The sequence below is a fragment of the Lineus longissimus genome, chromosome 17 (assembly GCF_910592395.1).
Source record: "Lineus longissimus chromosome 17, tnLinLong1.2, whole genome shotgun sequence".
NCBI lineage: Eukaryota > Metazoa > Nemertea > Pilidiophora > Heteronemertea > Lineidae > Lineus > Lineus longissimus.
Window position 1 is genome coordinate 335,066 of NC_088324.1, and position 14,346 is coordinate 349,411.

Here is a 14,346-nt window from a genome sequence, read left to right on the forward strand (position 1 = left end):
TGGCGAAGCTCGCTCGAGCGATCTCCGTCAAACCCGCCGATCTAAGCTAGAATCTCCTGACATAGTCGAATCGAGGGGTTTCTCGGGGGGGGGGGGGGGGAGATGATTTAGCTACGCCGGTCTAGCTACGCCGTGATATCTACTGCATATTCAAATCGAGGCGTTTCAGGGGGGGGGGATCTGGTGCAATTTCCAAAACGGGCATCCTTGCCTCAGTTGTCCAGTCCTTACTTCGAGAGAAGAGCGTCTCTCATCCATGTTCATTTAAAGGCTTCGTCCACAGTTACGGTGCCCTCCAGTCTCTGTTAATTACTATAATAGCCATACATATATATCGAACTCGGATAACAATGTTTGTCATTTTCTTGCCTCAGGCTATAATCTAATTATTGAAATAATAGGGAGGTTTCGCAATCTTTATAAGCAACATAGTACGAGGTACGAAGGTCTGTACGTAGTATCATCAAGTCCTGGGCGAATCCATTTACGGGACACTCGTAAATAGGCTTTCACACTTAGTAGTACATGGACTCAGCGAACTCATCAAAGACAGCCGTCGATAAAATACATCTATCATAATGGTTACATACTTAGTACACTTCGTAAGTGTTGCAAATCCTGTCCCTCATGTTAAGAATACAAACAGCATGATAACTAAACTAAACAGCGCAAAAGCAACAATAAACATACATAGTGATATCCAAGTACGTGCTGCCTCTAAGGCTCACATTGACTACAGAGAGTATCAAAGAGATAGGAACATCTGAGACAACCCCCCCCCCCCGCCCTCATATGGAAACGTGAGTGTTTTCAATGAGTCCGGTGTAGAAGTTTGAAATGTCCCAGGATAGAATTTCCGGGGGAGCAAAGGATTCTATTATGCTCTTTAATCTCTGACCTATAGACGGTAATGTCACCGAAAGAACCATAATACCATAATCTGACAAAATACAATAGGGTGGATGGTTTTTCCCTCGGACATTTTCTACTTCTACACCGGTTAGGATGAATCTGTACCGAATGACATAAAGCGTCTAACCATATTTCGAGTCTTATTGCTTGAAGACGGACACGAATTTTATGAAACATTCCATTTACAAGCAATATCTCCCTCTATCTGTGCATTACCGAACTGTAATCAAAATGATTTGCGAAATTGCACATGATTACATGTACACATATAATGGCTTGAATTAGCCGAACTATAAAATATAATCGCAACGGACTTCGGTTCAGAAACACACAGTAAAGCCAGGACTTTCTTTTTTGAAGTGTCGCCTGTCGCAAGTGTTGAGCCGGGTAGACAGCGCCTACTAGAATAGGGGGTGAGAACTGAAGGACTCGTTCGTCCAACGAGGCAAAACCACCATTGATTTGTTAAAGACTTTCATCAGTTCATTTGCCAAAGTTTGCCCACGTCGCACCAATTACTGCGGGCAGTTTTGAATCTTAGATGTGGATATGATATTCCGGACAGTCTGGCGACAAACTTGTGGAAATTAAAGTGGTCGTTGACCACGGATTTTTAAAGATAATCGGAAAAGCTTCTCGTTGATAGGTCTGAATACTGCAACCTATGAATATTCAATGGTGGTCTTATCTCGAACTGAAATTTTACTAAGGTAAATCTAATAACACCAAACCACTTTAATAAAACCACTCTTGCCACTTTCAAGTTTTTAAAACACCGGATTTGTATCCTAACAAATCTTTCCACCCAAAACCCACCTGTTTGGCACAAAAACCATTGTTTACAACCCAAAATCAACCATTCACAGCGACTACCTCTTTTTTACACATGCCATGATGAAATTCTCATTAGGAAACTCTGAATCAAAGGAGATTTGCATTGAGCAACTTCGACCAAGGACACCTGGGCCTTCAAAAATCAAAATCTCACTGAAAATGTTTACAATAACTTGCATATGGTTCGCAAGGACACTTCGCTGGAATGGTTGCAATGAGTGATCAAGTCGCAGTTGTTTTGTCACGTTAACCCACTCACTACATTACCAGTCATTACCCAGCCTTTACCGCCATAAAATCTTTTCAACCTTCATTAAATAATTATCTTTCATAACAAATTCGCGTATCGGCCAAAATAATTCACGTTGGAATAACCTTCTACGGTCTCATTATGGTCACGTAAAAATCGCCACTGCAGCGAATATCTAAACGGTACATATATTGGGAAAAGATACACACATGTAGCTTAAATAAAACTGAATTTTATGATCAGTCATTAAGACCAGCGAGTTGGCTTAAACAACGTTAGAGAGAAACTCAAAATAGTTTGAAGTCTAAAAAGACACCCAAACAATTGTTGGAAAGCTGAAGGTGCACTAAGATTAAGGGTTGACTATAGGTACCGCCATTTTGGCTAGAAATTGCAATCAAAAAGCGATTAGAACACCTTCAAAATGTAGTGAATGCTCATTTAAAACCCTGGAGGCTGTTCTCTGGAAAGCAATAAACAGACTCCAGCCCTTGAAATGAGCTTTCACTAAGTTTTGAAAGAGCTCTAAAGGCTTTAGGATTTGGAGGACTCGACAAAATGGCGGTACCTATTGTCAACCCTTAAGATGAAACTATATAGTCACTCTTCATTATGTTAATGTATTAGGAACACCGGATTCAAACACCAACAAATAGGACAAGATAATGGCTGATATGAAAGAGACTGGCGGGTGATTTTATCTAAAACGCTATATGTACTGTACATGTACACAAAGCTTTCTGCACAAAATTGAAGTAAAAGCACTTGCTTGTCTTTGTCATATAACATGTTGTTCGGACGCAACGCAAACTATTATGTTCTCCGAGTAACACTTTTACCAGTTTGTGGATATTTTGGATGAATTCTTGTTGACTGGCAACATGGAGGCACTATAGCATCACCTTAACGAGTATTCAATCTATATCCATCCACAAGTTTGCAGTCATTCTGTAATGAGAGTCATTACAAGCGTACATAAAACCGTAATCACTTGATCATTTAGAACTTGTGACAGGGCCTACCAGGCTTCACACTCTTAAATGTTACTCACGAAATATAGGAAATAATGAATGTGACTCTCTTGCAATACAATGTTATGATAGTAATAGACTGGCTTCAAACAGCTTGCAATCTCTAGGCCTTCTGACTTCTACCATATAATATTGTGACACATATAATTATAAAAGGTTACACCGAACATAATACAATATAAGTCGATACAAGTTTATACATGTAAATACATGACAATACAATTTATACAATTCAATACATAAGGATATTAAGGTTATAAGGTAGCTACCCTACCTCATGCAATTACAATATCAATACAAGTTAACATGTCAATACAAGATATACCAGTCCATACCTTTGTTCACCCATGCAGTCAGCATATCAAAGGGTGTAAGTAACTCATAAGTACTATGAAAGGAATTGAGTGCAACATCCACCTTCCTATGTCATAATACCGATCTGAGAGTGTCTGGATATGTAAGCCAAGCCCCCTGTAGATATCATACGCATTGTCGTTGGATGCCATCCATCATTCAACTCAATCGGGATGAACAATGCCAATGTGTCGCCTTTGTATCAATTTCATAGTTAAAAGTAGAAAATAGATTGTAAAACTTCAGAAATCATCTAAAATAAGACAGGGTTGCATTTTTTACCAAAATCTGAAAGTTCTGATACTTTTTTTCAGAAGTGGTGAACATTTGGTATATCATCTCCGTGATGTGTCCCCAACCTCGGAAAGTCTACAGTTTTGCAATTTCATCTCTGAATGACGGAGAGTTGTAGGAGGTGGAGAGGGTCTGAATAATTTCAGAAGTTTTCTAAAATGTTACGGTTGTGCTTGTTTTCCTTTGTACACCACACGATCCCTCACCATTCTCTCTCTCGAAGTCAACATAGCAGCTATTTTGAGCCCGGTGTCATTTCAAGAACAAATTCCCTACCACTTGGCTTTGAAGGTCCTGACGCACTTGAGGCTTTCGATTTCGAACCAAAGTCCGAGATACCCTGCCAGAGACTCTCTCCGACCGCTGCGCCTGTCGCGTCGGCCCAACTCGCACACATGCACTCTCGTGGTTTGAACTGGCGGGGCCGGGTGAGGCCAGGGAATAACCATAGATGTGGTTACACCGGAGCATCCGTCTCGCATACAAAGTGTTCATCGGGGTGAAGATTACTGGAAATAAACATATTAATATCAGGCACATTGTACTTCTGAAAGCGATTACTCAACACTATTTATTGTGTATGAAGTGGTTTCACGTGACGCCATCACCTTGCATGCTGGAGGGATAGACAAAAGAAAGCAAGCCCAAAAGACCATGACAGTATTTGATTTAATTAAGTCAGGCACGACAAATCATTGTCCAGCCCTCCAAGAATCTATTCGGTGGATTGTAGGCCAATACGAGAGATATTGTAGTTAGATAGTTCATTCAAACAAAGTGCATTTTTGAACCAAGAGGGGAATTGGTCACTGTAATCAAAGACAATGAAATAATTATTTCTACCGGCTGTGCTGTAATTTAGTATGGTCTTTACATCCTAAGAAGGACTTGCTGTAATTAGCATAATTTACGCAATGGAACTCTCTACAGAAACTATGATATCAAACATGGATATTTAGGTTATCCGACATCTCGGAATATACAATGTACGCGAAGATGAGTGAATTATTAATTTTAAAGCTAATTGTGTTCATTGGGATTGACCAAGAGAGTTACCTTGCTCGCTATTCTAATTCGACGATGTAACAACCTATGTCAGGCTCGTCATCAGCGGCTTCAATGCCTGGCCCATCTTCCCTCGCATCGTCACCATGGTTCTCATCACCACGCTCCAGGCGGGACATCCTACCAACGATTGCCTTCATCAACTTGGCGACTTGATGAGACTTGGCTATGTTGAGTTTCAAGCCTTCCAGCAGATTGACGCTGGGCTGCCAGTAGAACGGTAGGTTGCCCTTGCCGAGGTAATCCTCAAGTTGGCTGTAGATGATGTAGACCATCTCTGGCAGGCTCCTGTTTGTCTCAAGGAAGTCGTCTATGTTATGGAGGAAGACTGTCTTCAGGAGGTAGCTCGTAAGGAAGTGACTGACGAAATGTATGACGCCGTTCGTGTCTTTAATCACAACGCCACATGCCATAGGTGACCTCAGACACTTTGCTGTGATGTATGCGTCTTTGATTCTTGGATCCAAAGGTGCGATTGTGGCAGGTTCTAGATGAGAGAAGGAGATCCGCAACATTCTTTCTCTGTCTTCCTCGGGTAGCAACCGTCCGTACTCACTGTCCTTGTGTGGCGGTTTGAGGACCAGCCTATACCCACTCTTCCTCAAGGTGTCCTCGTCCATCTTCCAGGTCTTCTTGATAGCATCGTCTGGCCAATCATCAACATGAAATATCGGTACTATATCCACAGAGATAAGGAGACTGGATGATATATTTTCAAGCCTTTTGATAGTCACAGGAACACTGGCCAATCCTCTTCTAACATCAGCTTGAGATAAGATGCATCCGGTCCGTTGATAAACACAAACGTCCGCCGTTACCTCACTTTCAGACTCTCCGTTCTGTAGTGCATTATCGGACCAATCATCTTGCCAATCATCGGGCCAATCATCTACACGTAAGGTTGTTACTATATGGTCTGAGACAATGCGTTTTGAAGGTTTATCATCGGGCCATCTGATAGTCATAGGAACACTGGCACCGCCTCCTCCAGCAACTGCCCTCAAACGGATTTCTCCGCTTTTTTTAGACTCTTGGGCTTTTGCGCTAGATTCTAGGGTTTGGCTTTCAATCTCATGGAGTACTTTACTTGATAAAAACCTGTTCTTAATTTTTCTAATTTGTATATACTTATATCCATGTAAGTTGTCAACCATTTCGTTTCGAGAGAGATGATTTGAATGTACCAATCTAAGGAAGTCCATTTCATCAGGCAGCTGAACCTTCGTGCCCTCAGCCGAACTTCCGCATAACTCTGAACCCTTAACAACCTCCTTCTCCCTTACAAACCTCATGATAGTTTCTGAAACACCACCCTCGATAATATTCACGCTGCCTAGTCCCAGTGCACCAGATAGTTCTGAAAGTTTGTATCTATACGCGGGTGTAGCATATTGCTCATTTAATCGCGACATGACGTAAGAGAGACTTTGTTCGCAGGAATGTCCTAATCGGTTGCTTGCTTGATAATTAAGTTTTGATTGAAAGGGGAAGCATTCATAAGCCTTCAATCCATGGATGTTGGGTCGTTTGCAGTCAAGCCCAGCGATAATAAGATATTGATAGATATCTAGGCAACCGGACTCAGCTGCTAGATGAAGCAGTCCTTTTCCATTTACACTGCAGTTCATGTCAGCTCCAAGCTGATGAAGTTGTCTAACTGTCCGAAAATGACCACCTGAAACTGCCTTGGCAATAGGCGACCACCCACTGGCATTGGGCAAATCCAATAACTTCTGTGCACCTCTGCTTCCCAAGTATTTCACGATATCGGCATGGCCACACGAAGCAGCAGAATATATAATACTCTCCGACGAAGGGTGTGATGTGGATGTATCTGCTCCACTCCTTATTAGGAGTTGGACCACTGAGAGATGACCCTTTATGATTGCATTTTGAAGTGGGGTGTTTCCTTTCAAGTCACGGATTTCTAATGACATTTCGAGTCTCAAAAGATATTCAACGACCCGTCGTTGACCAAACGTTGCACCGGTATTTAATATCGATCCACAACTAGAACTTCTGGAACAAGCACCTGCTTTCAACAAAACGTCTACAATTTCAACATTACCCCATTTAGCTGCGCAAACTATCGGAGTGTCGTTTTCATAGTTACTGACTTCAATAATTGCATCCGCTTTAACTAATAGATCCACCACATCCTTATGTCCTTCAGTCGAGGCGATGATGATTGGAGTATTCCCGCGATTGTCTTTACATTCTATATTTGCCCCCGCTTTAATCAATAGATCCACCACCTCTTGGTGTCCATTAATCGAGGTGATGATGATTGGAGTATTCCCCCCATTGTCTTTACATTCTATATTCGCCCCCGCTTTAATCAATAGATCCACCACCTCTTGGTGTCCATTAATCGAGGCGATGATGATTGGAGTATGCCCGTCATTGTCTTTACATTCTATATTCGCCCCCGCTTTAATCAATAGATCCACCACCTCTTGGTGTTCATTAGTCGAGGCGATGATGATTGGAGTATTCCCCCCATTGTCTATACATTCTATATTCGCCCCCGCTTTAATCAATAGATCCACCACCTCTTTGTGTCCTTCAATCGAAACACAACCAAACGGAGTTCTTCCCTCATTGTTGGTATGTTCTATATTCGCCCCCGCTTTAATCAATAGATCCACCACCTCTTTGTGTCCTTCAATCGAAACACAACCAAACGGAGTTCTTCCCTCATTGTTGGTATGTTCTATATCCGCCCCCGCTTTAATCAATAGATCCACCACCTCTTGGTGTCCTTCAATCGAGGCGATGATGATTGGAGTATTCCCACCATTGTCTTTACATTCTATATTCGCCCCCGCTTTAATCAATAGATCCACCACCTCTTGGTGTCCTTCAATCGAGGCGATGATGATTGGAGTATCCCCGTCATTGTCTTTACATTCTATATTCGCCCCCGCTTTAATCAATAGATCCACCACCTCTTGGTGTCCATTAATCGAGGCGAAGATGATTGGAGTATTCCCGTCATTGTCTTTACATTCTATATTCGCCCCCGCTTTAATCAATAGATCCACCACCTCTTGGTGTCCTTCAATCGAGGCGATGATGATTGGAGTATCCCCGTCATTGTCTTTACATTCTATATTCGCCCCCGCTTTAATCAATAGATCCACCACCTCTTGGTGTCCTTTAATCGAGGCGATGATGATTGGAGTATCTCCCCCATTGTCTATACATTCTATATTCGCCCCCGCTTTAATCAATAGATTCACCACCTCTTGGTGTCCATTAATCGAGGCGATGATGATTGGAGTATTCCCGTCATTGTCTTTACATTCTATATTCGCCCCCGCTTTAATCAATAGATCCACCACCTCTTGGTGTCCTTTAATCGAGGCGATGATGATTGGAGTATTCCCGCCATTGTCTTTACATTCTATATCCGCCCCCGCTTGAATCAATAGATCCACCACCTCTTGGTGTCCATTAATCGAGGCGATGATGATTGGAGTATTCCCGTCATTGTCTTTACATTCTATATTCGCCCCCGCTTTAATCAATAGATCCACCACCTCTTGGTGTCCATTAATCGAGGCGATGATGATTGGAGTATTCCCGCCATTGCCTTTACATTCTATATTCGCCCCCGCTTTAATCAATAGATCCACCACCTCTTGGTGTCCTATAATCGAGGCGAAGATGATTGGAGTATTCCCGCCATTGCCTTTACATTCTATATTCGCCCCCGCTTTAATCAATAGATCCACCACCTCTTGGTGTCCATTAATCGAGGCGAAGATGATTGGAGTATTCCCGTCATTGTCTTTACATTCTATATTCGCCCCCGCTTTAATCAATAGATCCACCACCTCTTGGTGTCCATTAATCGAGGCGATGATGATTGGAGTATTCCCGTCATTGTCTTTACATTCTATATTCGCCCCCGCTTTAATCAATAGATCCACCACCTCTTGGTGTCCATTAATCGAGGCGAAGATGATTGGAGTATTCCCGCCATTACCTTTACATTCTATATTCGCCCCCGCTTTAATCAATAGATCCACCACCTCTTGGTGTCCTTTAATCGAGGCGATGATGATTGGAGTATTCCCGCTAATGTTTTTACATTCTATATTCGCCCCCGCTTTAATCAATAGATCCACCACCTCTTGGTGTCCATTAGTCGAGGCGATGATGATTGGAGTATTCCCGCCATTGTCTTTACATTCTATATTCGCCCCGGCTGTAATCAATTGAGCCACAAGATTTTTGTCTCCTATAATCGAGGCGATGATGATTAGGGGATCCATGTAATGTTTGTACTTTATATGTACTCCAGTTCACAGAATGACAGGAGGAATCTGATTAGCCAAAAATAACCGAATGCTGCTGCATCGAACGGAGCAAGTTGGGGCCGTGTGGCTGGCATCGTAGACTGTTCTTGGGAGCTGGAAATCAAACATTTCCATAATACAGTGCGTATCAAAAAAAGGTAATCCAAATTCATGGGGTTAATATGACAATACTATTTAGTTTAACAATATGGTTTACATGTGGTTTACTAATGAAGAGAAGATCCTCAGCTTTCCAATAATACCATTCCTCCAAAAATGTCCAAGTTTGGAGAATTGAAATAAACGATTACAAACTGATCTCACACTAGGTCACTTTTTCCTTTGGGGATACATGAAAAAAAAAAGGAGTTTGCGACTCCTCCCCGTGATCTTAATGACTTGCAGGGCCGAATTCAACACGAAGTGGATGTTTTACGCAGGAATCGCGCAGTGATCAGACAAGCAGTTCAGGGCATGCTCTATCGCTGTGAACTTTATGTTGCAAGAGGCGGAGGGCATGTTGAAAGTGTGGGTGCATAAAATACAAGATTAGAAGATCTCTGAATAAAGCCAAATAATTCCTGAGAAAATCGTGTTCGTTTTAATCTTTTTAAGTTGGTAAACGTACAATTTGAACGTATTCATTCAACTTGCACTGATTACACAAACTTGGAAATTTTCGATTTGAACTCTTCATTTTCAATTACAATTTACTCGGTCATGCGAGACCGTAATTATGCAAGAATGGTATCAATGGAAATCTGAGGATATCCTCTTCAATAGTAGACCACATGTAGCTTCTAAAACTAAATAGCCTTGGAATATTAACCCCTTGACTTTGGATTACCTTTTGTTGATACGCACTGTATAATGCAGTGCATTCTCGGAGTTGAAGCATAGAATTGCGATGATATAATATGTTGCCATCTGCTTAAGACAGTACAATCAACAAGTCCAATTAATTTAATATAATCGTGCAAAAAACGGAGAGTTAAAAGAATCTCTCGTCCGCGAGAAAAAATAGTAACAGCTCCACAAACGAGAGATTTAGATTGGTGAAAGCTGCGATTTAAAGCACATGCGACGGTTATCACTTGTTTGGGCCAGTGCTTTACCAGGCGATTACAAGTTTGCCTGCAATGAAACACGAGATCTTAATGTCGCACAGATCAAGATAAAAAATTGAGACCGCTGCCTCGAAAATGAGGCCCAGTGTAAAATAATTTGTCTTAATGAACTATTTCACGCAGAAGCAGTGAGATAAGTCCAACCTTGGAAGAGTCAAGGCTAATCAAATTACAAAAGCCCCCTATATTCAAAACTGAGTGTTACCTCACCAATAGCTTGTTTTAAAAGTTTTCGTCTCTAATCAATGCTTGGTATTACATAATACATATAAATCAACACTGCGTTACAGTCGAATGTGTTAGAATCAGTTATATCATACTGTTTTAGTGTCAACCAATCGAATGAAGTCTCTTAGGAATGATGGCTTTTACAATGAAAAAATTAATAAACTCTATCGAAGCCACTTCATATCATGCAGTCACGTGACGGGCGTACCTGACGCCTCAATGCCAATGCTATCGCTTCCGTATACCAGGTACGTAGGAGCTGGGCCTGGGAGCGCAGGTCGGAAAGAAAAACGGTCCGGAACTCCGAGGTAAAATTCGCGCAACAAGAGTGCGTTTTTAGACTGAGGAGGCACACAGAAATGCTCAGGTTGTTGCAGTCGATCACCACTTTGGCAATTATTACTTTTCTTTTCCAGTCTACTTCAGGAACCGCGGCCTCATCGTTCGTATCTCACATGCTTATATGCATGCCTTGATGGACGGTAATCAGAAGTGCCGATGCCATTTTATGACTGAGAGCGCGCGATATGAAACGAAACATTGCTAAATTGTTCAAGCTATCTTTATGCTTCTTGTACGATACAGTGCCAACCCTGACAAGCCATTATGCGAATATGGGTCGTCGTCTTGGCTAGGACTCTAAGGTACCACAACATGGGAAGGAATATGTCGGATCGCTGCGAGTAGTGGACGCAAACATTTTTACAACAGTAGAGTTGTGATCTGTGAATTATGTTGGACTGTGTCAATGTACGGAATGTCACATAAAAACGCATAAACCATCTCGAAATAATTCATTACATATTTCGACACTTTGACACGCATCTGTTTCTAGTGAACATACAGACCTATATCATCGCTTATTGTGACGAACTCGGATATCAGTCCGCTAGAGAAACCCGGCCCGAGAACAACCCATTTACCGCCATTTCCTGGACACAGCACACCCTCGCCTTGCCAGGCTAATCATTCCACATTTTACTATGCTCCAATAATGATCCTTGTCCAAAATGTTTAATCACTATTACAAGAAAATTGTAATACTTTATCCAGCAAAAATATCGCATTTTCTCTCGATAGAAAATTTCAAAATGTTTAGAAATTGAGATTCCATTAAAAAGATCCGTCATATTCGGTCAATCAATACCCTTTTTTGATAATGTTTGTCTGCACTATTTTGCGAAGGGCTACACACTTCGCGGCAGGCGATTTGGATATTGCCTGTTGACTCAGTCTGCAGCCAATCAACAAGCAGCCTGAGATTTGAATTTGTTGTGATTTCTTTTCGTGCAAATTGGACACAGCAGACGGGCTAACCACGTGACATTGAGTCTGCAACATGTATAGGTAACGCCTGCTGATTTACAATTATTAACATTCAATTGTAGAAAGAATAAGGCGGCGCCGTCAGCTTGAATATACATACTCCGGATGCTAATTTTTGAGTTACGCTCCGCCTCTGACAAGTTGTAAACACGTCAGGAAATGGCGATCGCACGCTGACATTTAGCGAAAATTCCCAACTTCCATCGGTGATTATGAAATAATAATACAACGACACGGAGAGATACACAAGTATGTATCTAATAAGAGTCTTAGTTACGTGATACGCGCGAGATATTTGATTGTCTGTGGTTTTGTTGGGTGCAATAAGCGATTTTATTGGGGAATGTTTTCGTGTGCGTGGTCACGACGTATACATAATGGTGTTTTGCATAGCATTCCCGATCGGCTGAAGCCGTTGAGCTGAAACAAATCGATTCACCGCCTACACTTTTACTCCGATTTTGCTGAAAATTGGTGACAAAGAGGCTTAATGTATTCCGCACAAATTCGTAGGAAGCGAATTTCGAAAAAAATGATTAAAAATGTTTTTTCTAAGTAAAATTGGCCGTTGCTAGGGATGGTTGCTAGGCATATGCTGCCACAGACATATCCACGGAAAAACTGACAATAGGGGGTCTGCACTGCGTTAGCGACGACCCAATAATCACCCATGAAAGAGGTGTACGTACCACGGTCTAATTAAATCCGGGACGCACCCGCTGAAAATCACGGGAATTAGTTGTTAATGAGGTCGATCACTTGCTCACGACCACAATGGCCTTCAAAAGCGTTGAAATAAACATTAGCTTGTTTACAGGTATGTCCTTGCTAACCAACCCAACCTCTTCTATCCCAATACCGAATCGTGACCAGAATCCCGGCGAATACATGGTCTAGGCCTGCTATGTATCGCTATGCACTATAGAACGGAACAAGCTCGCGGAGATTTGAAATTGGTTTGTTGGAAGGGGCGATATGCGTTTTAGAAAGCTAACTTCAACTTGCCAAGCTACGATATAGTTTGTCAATGCCTATATTGTCCCTTTTATTGTTTAAATTCAGTACATGTTTATTGACTTTAGGACAACCAATTGGATATGACTTAGTAGCAATGTATTCCTCCAAAGTTTCGGCCTCGAATGTAATTGTTTGATTTGGAATATCATGTGAGGTTCTCTTAAGGGTCAGGAAAAGTAAAGAGAAGAATATTACCTTCAGATCCTATTTGAGTCCTTGTGCTCGGGGTAATCAGCATCGTTCCTGTGACAGCAGCTGTATGAGGAGGAAGTCTTAGGTTCTTGGATTCGATCTGGACGGTGGAATTGTAGACACAATAACCGCACAAATATCAGATTCAAAGGTTTGTCTTTCCGTCGGCTGAATCGTCCGCAGAGATCTTATTCGCATACACAGTATCAACATCAAAATGCATTATCAAAATGCTGATGAGGTCGAAACTCGTACATTCAGAAAGTTCCGTTGAATATGAAATACGGTCACGAACTGTCTCTGCGCTCTTGAAGGAAACAATATACAAGTTACCTTATCCTCTAATAGCTGAAGTTACCTACATACACACGAATTTTCGTTTCGCGACCCGAAACTTTATTGACCTAACTAGTTCCATAAAGATTTAGTCCAGTGAAACAACGTAGTTACGGCTTGGTCTTATTTCCAATTATTGCGATAGCAAAATATAAAATTGTCATGAGAAATTCGTCAAATACGATGCAACTTGTTTCAACTTTGAAACGAATGTGTCATCCCTGTCCTAGTGCGAGACTGAAAATCCCTGTCGATTTGATGAATTTTCAAAACAACACCTCAAAATACTATCATTTGGATTAGAACTTAGATATTATCATGCAATACTTCGGGGCTTCTCATTGCAAGCAATGGGCTAGTGTTTTTTTTATGTATTTGGGGCAGGCTTTCATATCATAGCTTTATCATTCGTGACCTAAATAACATGTAAAGCAGTACGCAAGGTATCTGAAGCGAATACTACGGTTGGCTGAAGATGGTGACCTGCATTCACAGTAGATGAACGTCAATACCAACTCCTCGGTTGATATGTCGCGGAGCTGCATTGTTAAAACACAAATTATGACCCACAACGTACAGTCAATATTATCTCATACATGTCATACCTTGCCCCAAACTTGAATTTCTATACTAAGCTTACATTATGGCCTCGCATACATTTGACAGGCATCAATATCAACTCCCATTCTATATCGAAGAATGTCACAAAGTTGACCTGCCGCTGGGATAAACATGTATACATCTTTCATTTAGGCCATCAGCTGATTTCCTTTGTTATGTATGCAAGCCCTTCCATCAAAATGGAATAGCTAGGAACTCATGTTTAAAAAACACCACCAAACACTTTTTTATTCGCAAATGTGACTTGCTAACTTTTTTATTTGACGTTTTAAAGTCAGGGCAGGCAAGATTGTGAAATGTCTCGACTCCATCCATTGTCACAACTTTGGAATCGTCCCAGGTTACACTAACCAACGACAACCGATAGGTTTCATATAAAGGACGATCCCATCAGCCGGATCTCTGTCCGCAGTCAGGGAAAGATACTCAAAGCAAAGGGCGACTTGTAGTCCAAC

The 14,346-nt window shown here is 41.5% G+C and overlaps 1 protein-coding gene across 2 annotated transcripts; it reads right to left on the reverse strand.

Annotated features, from left to right (window-relative positions):
- Positions 1–359: 359 nt before the first annotated feature.
- Positions 360–13,633, reverse strand: LOC135501902 (serine/threonine-protein phosphatase 6 regulatory ankyrin repeat subunit B-like). 2 transcript variants are annotated; one of them, XM_064794327.1, is made up of 4 exons: positions 12,938–13,633; positions 8,085–9,158; positions 4,732–7,391; positions 360–4,184 (listed from the first exon to the last, which is right to left on the reverse strand). In XM_064794327.1, the coding sequence occupies exons 2-3, from the start codon at positions 9,018–9,020 to the stop codon at positions 4,740–4,742; spliced, it is 3,588 nt and encodes a 1,195-aa protein (XP_064650397.1). In that variant the 5' UTR covers positions 9,021–9,158; positions 12,938–13,633; the 3' UTR covers positions 360–4,184; positions 4,732–4,739. The 2 variants fall into 2 exon arrangements, with proteins under 2 accessions (XP_064650397.1, XP_064650396.1); XM_064794326.1 differs by having other exon boundaries at positions 4,732–9,158.
- Positions 13,634–14,346: the final 713 nt, after the last annotated feature.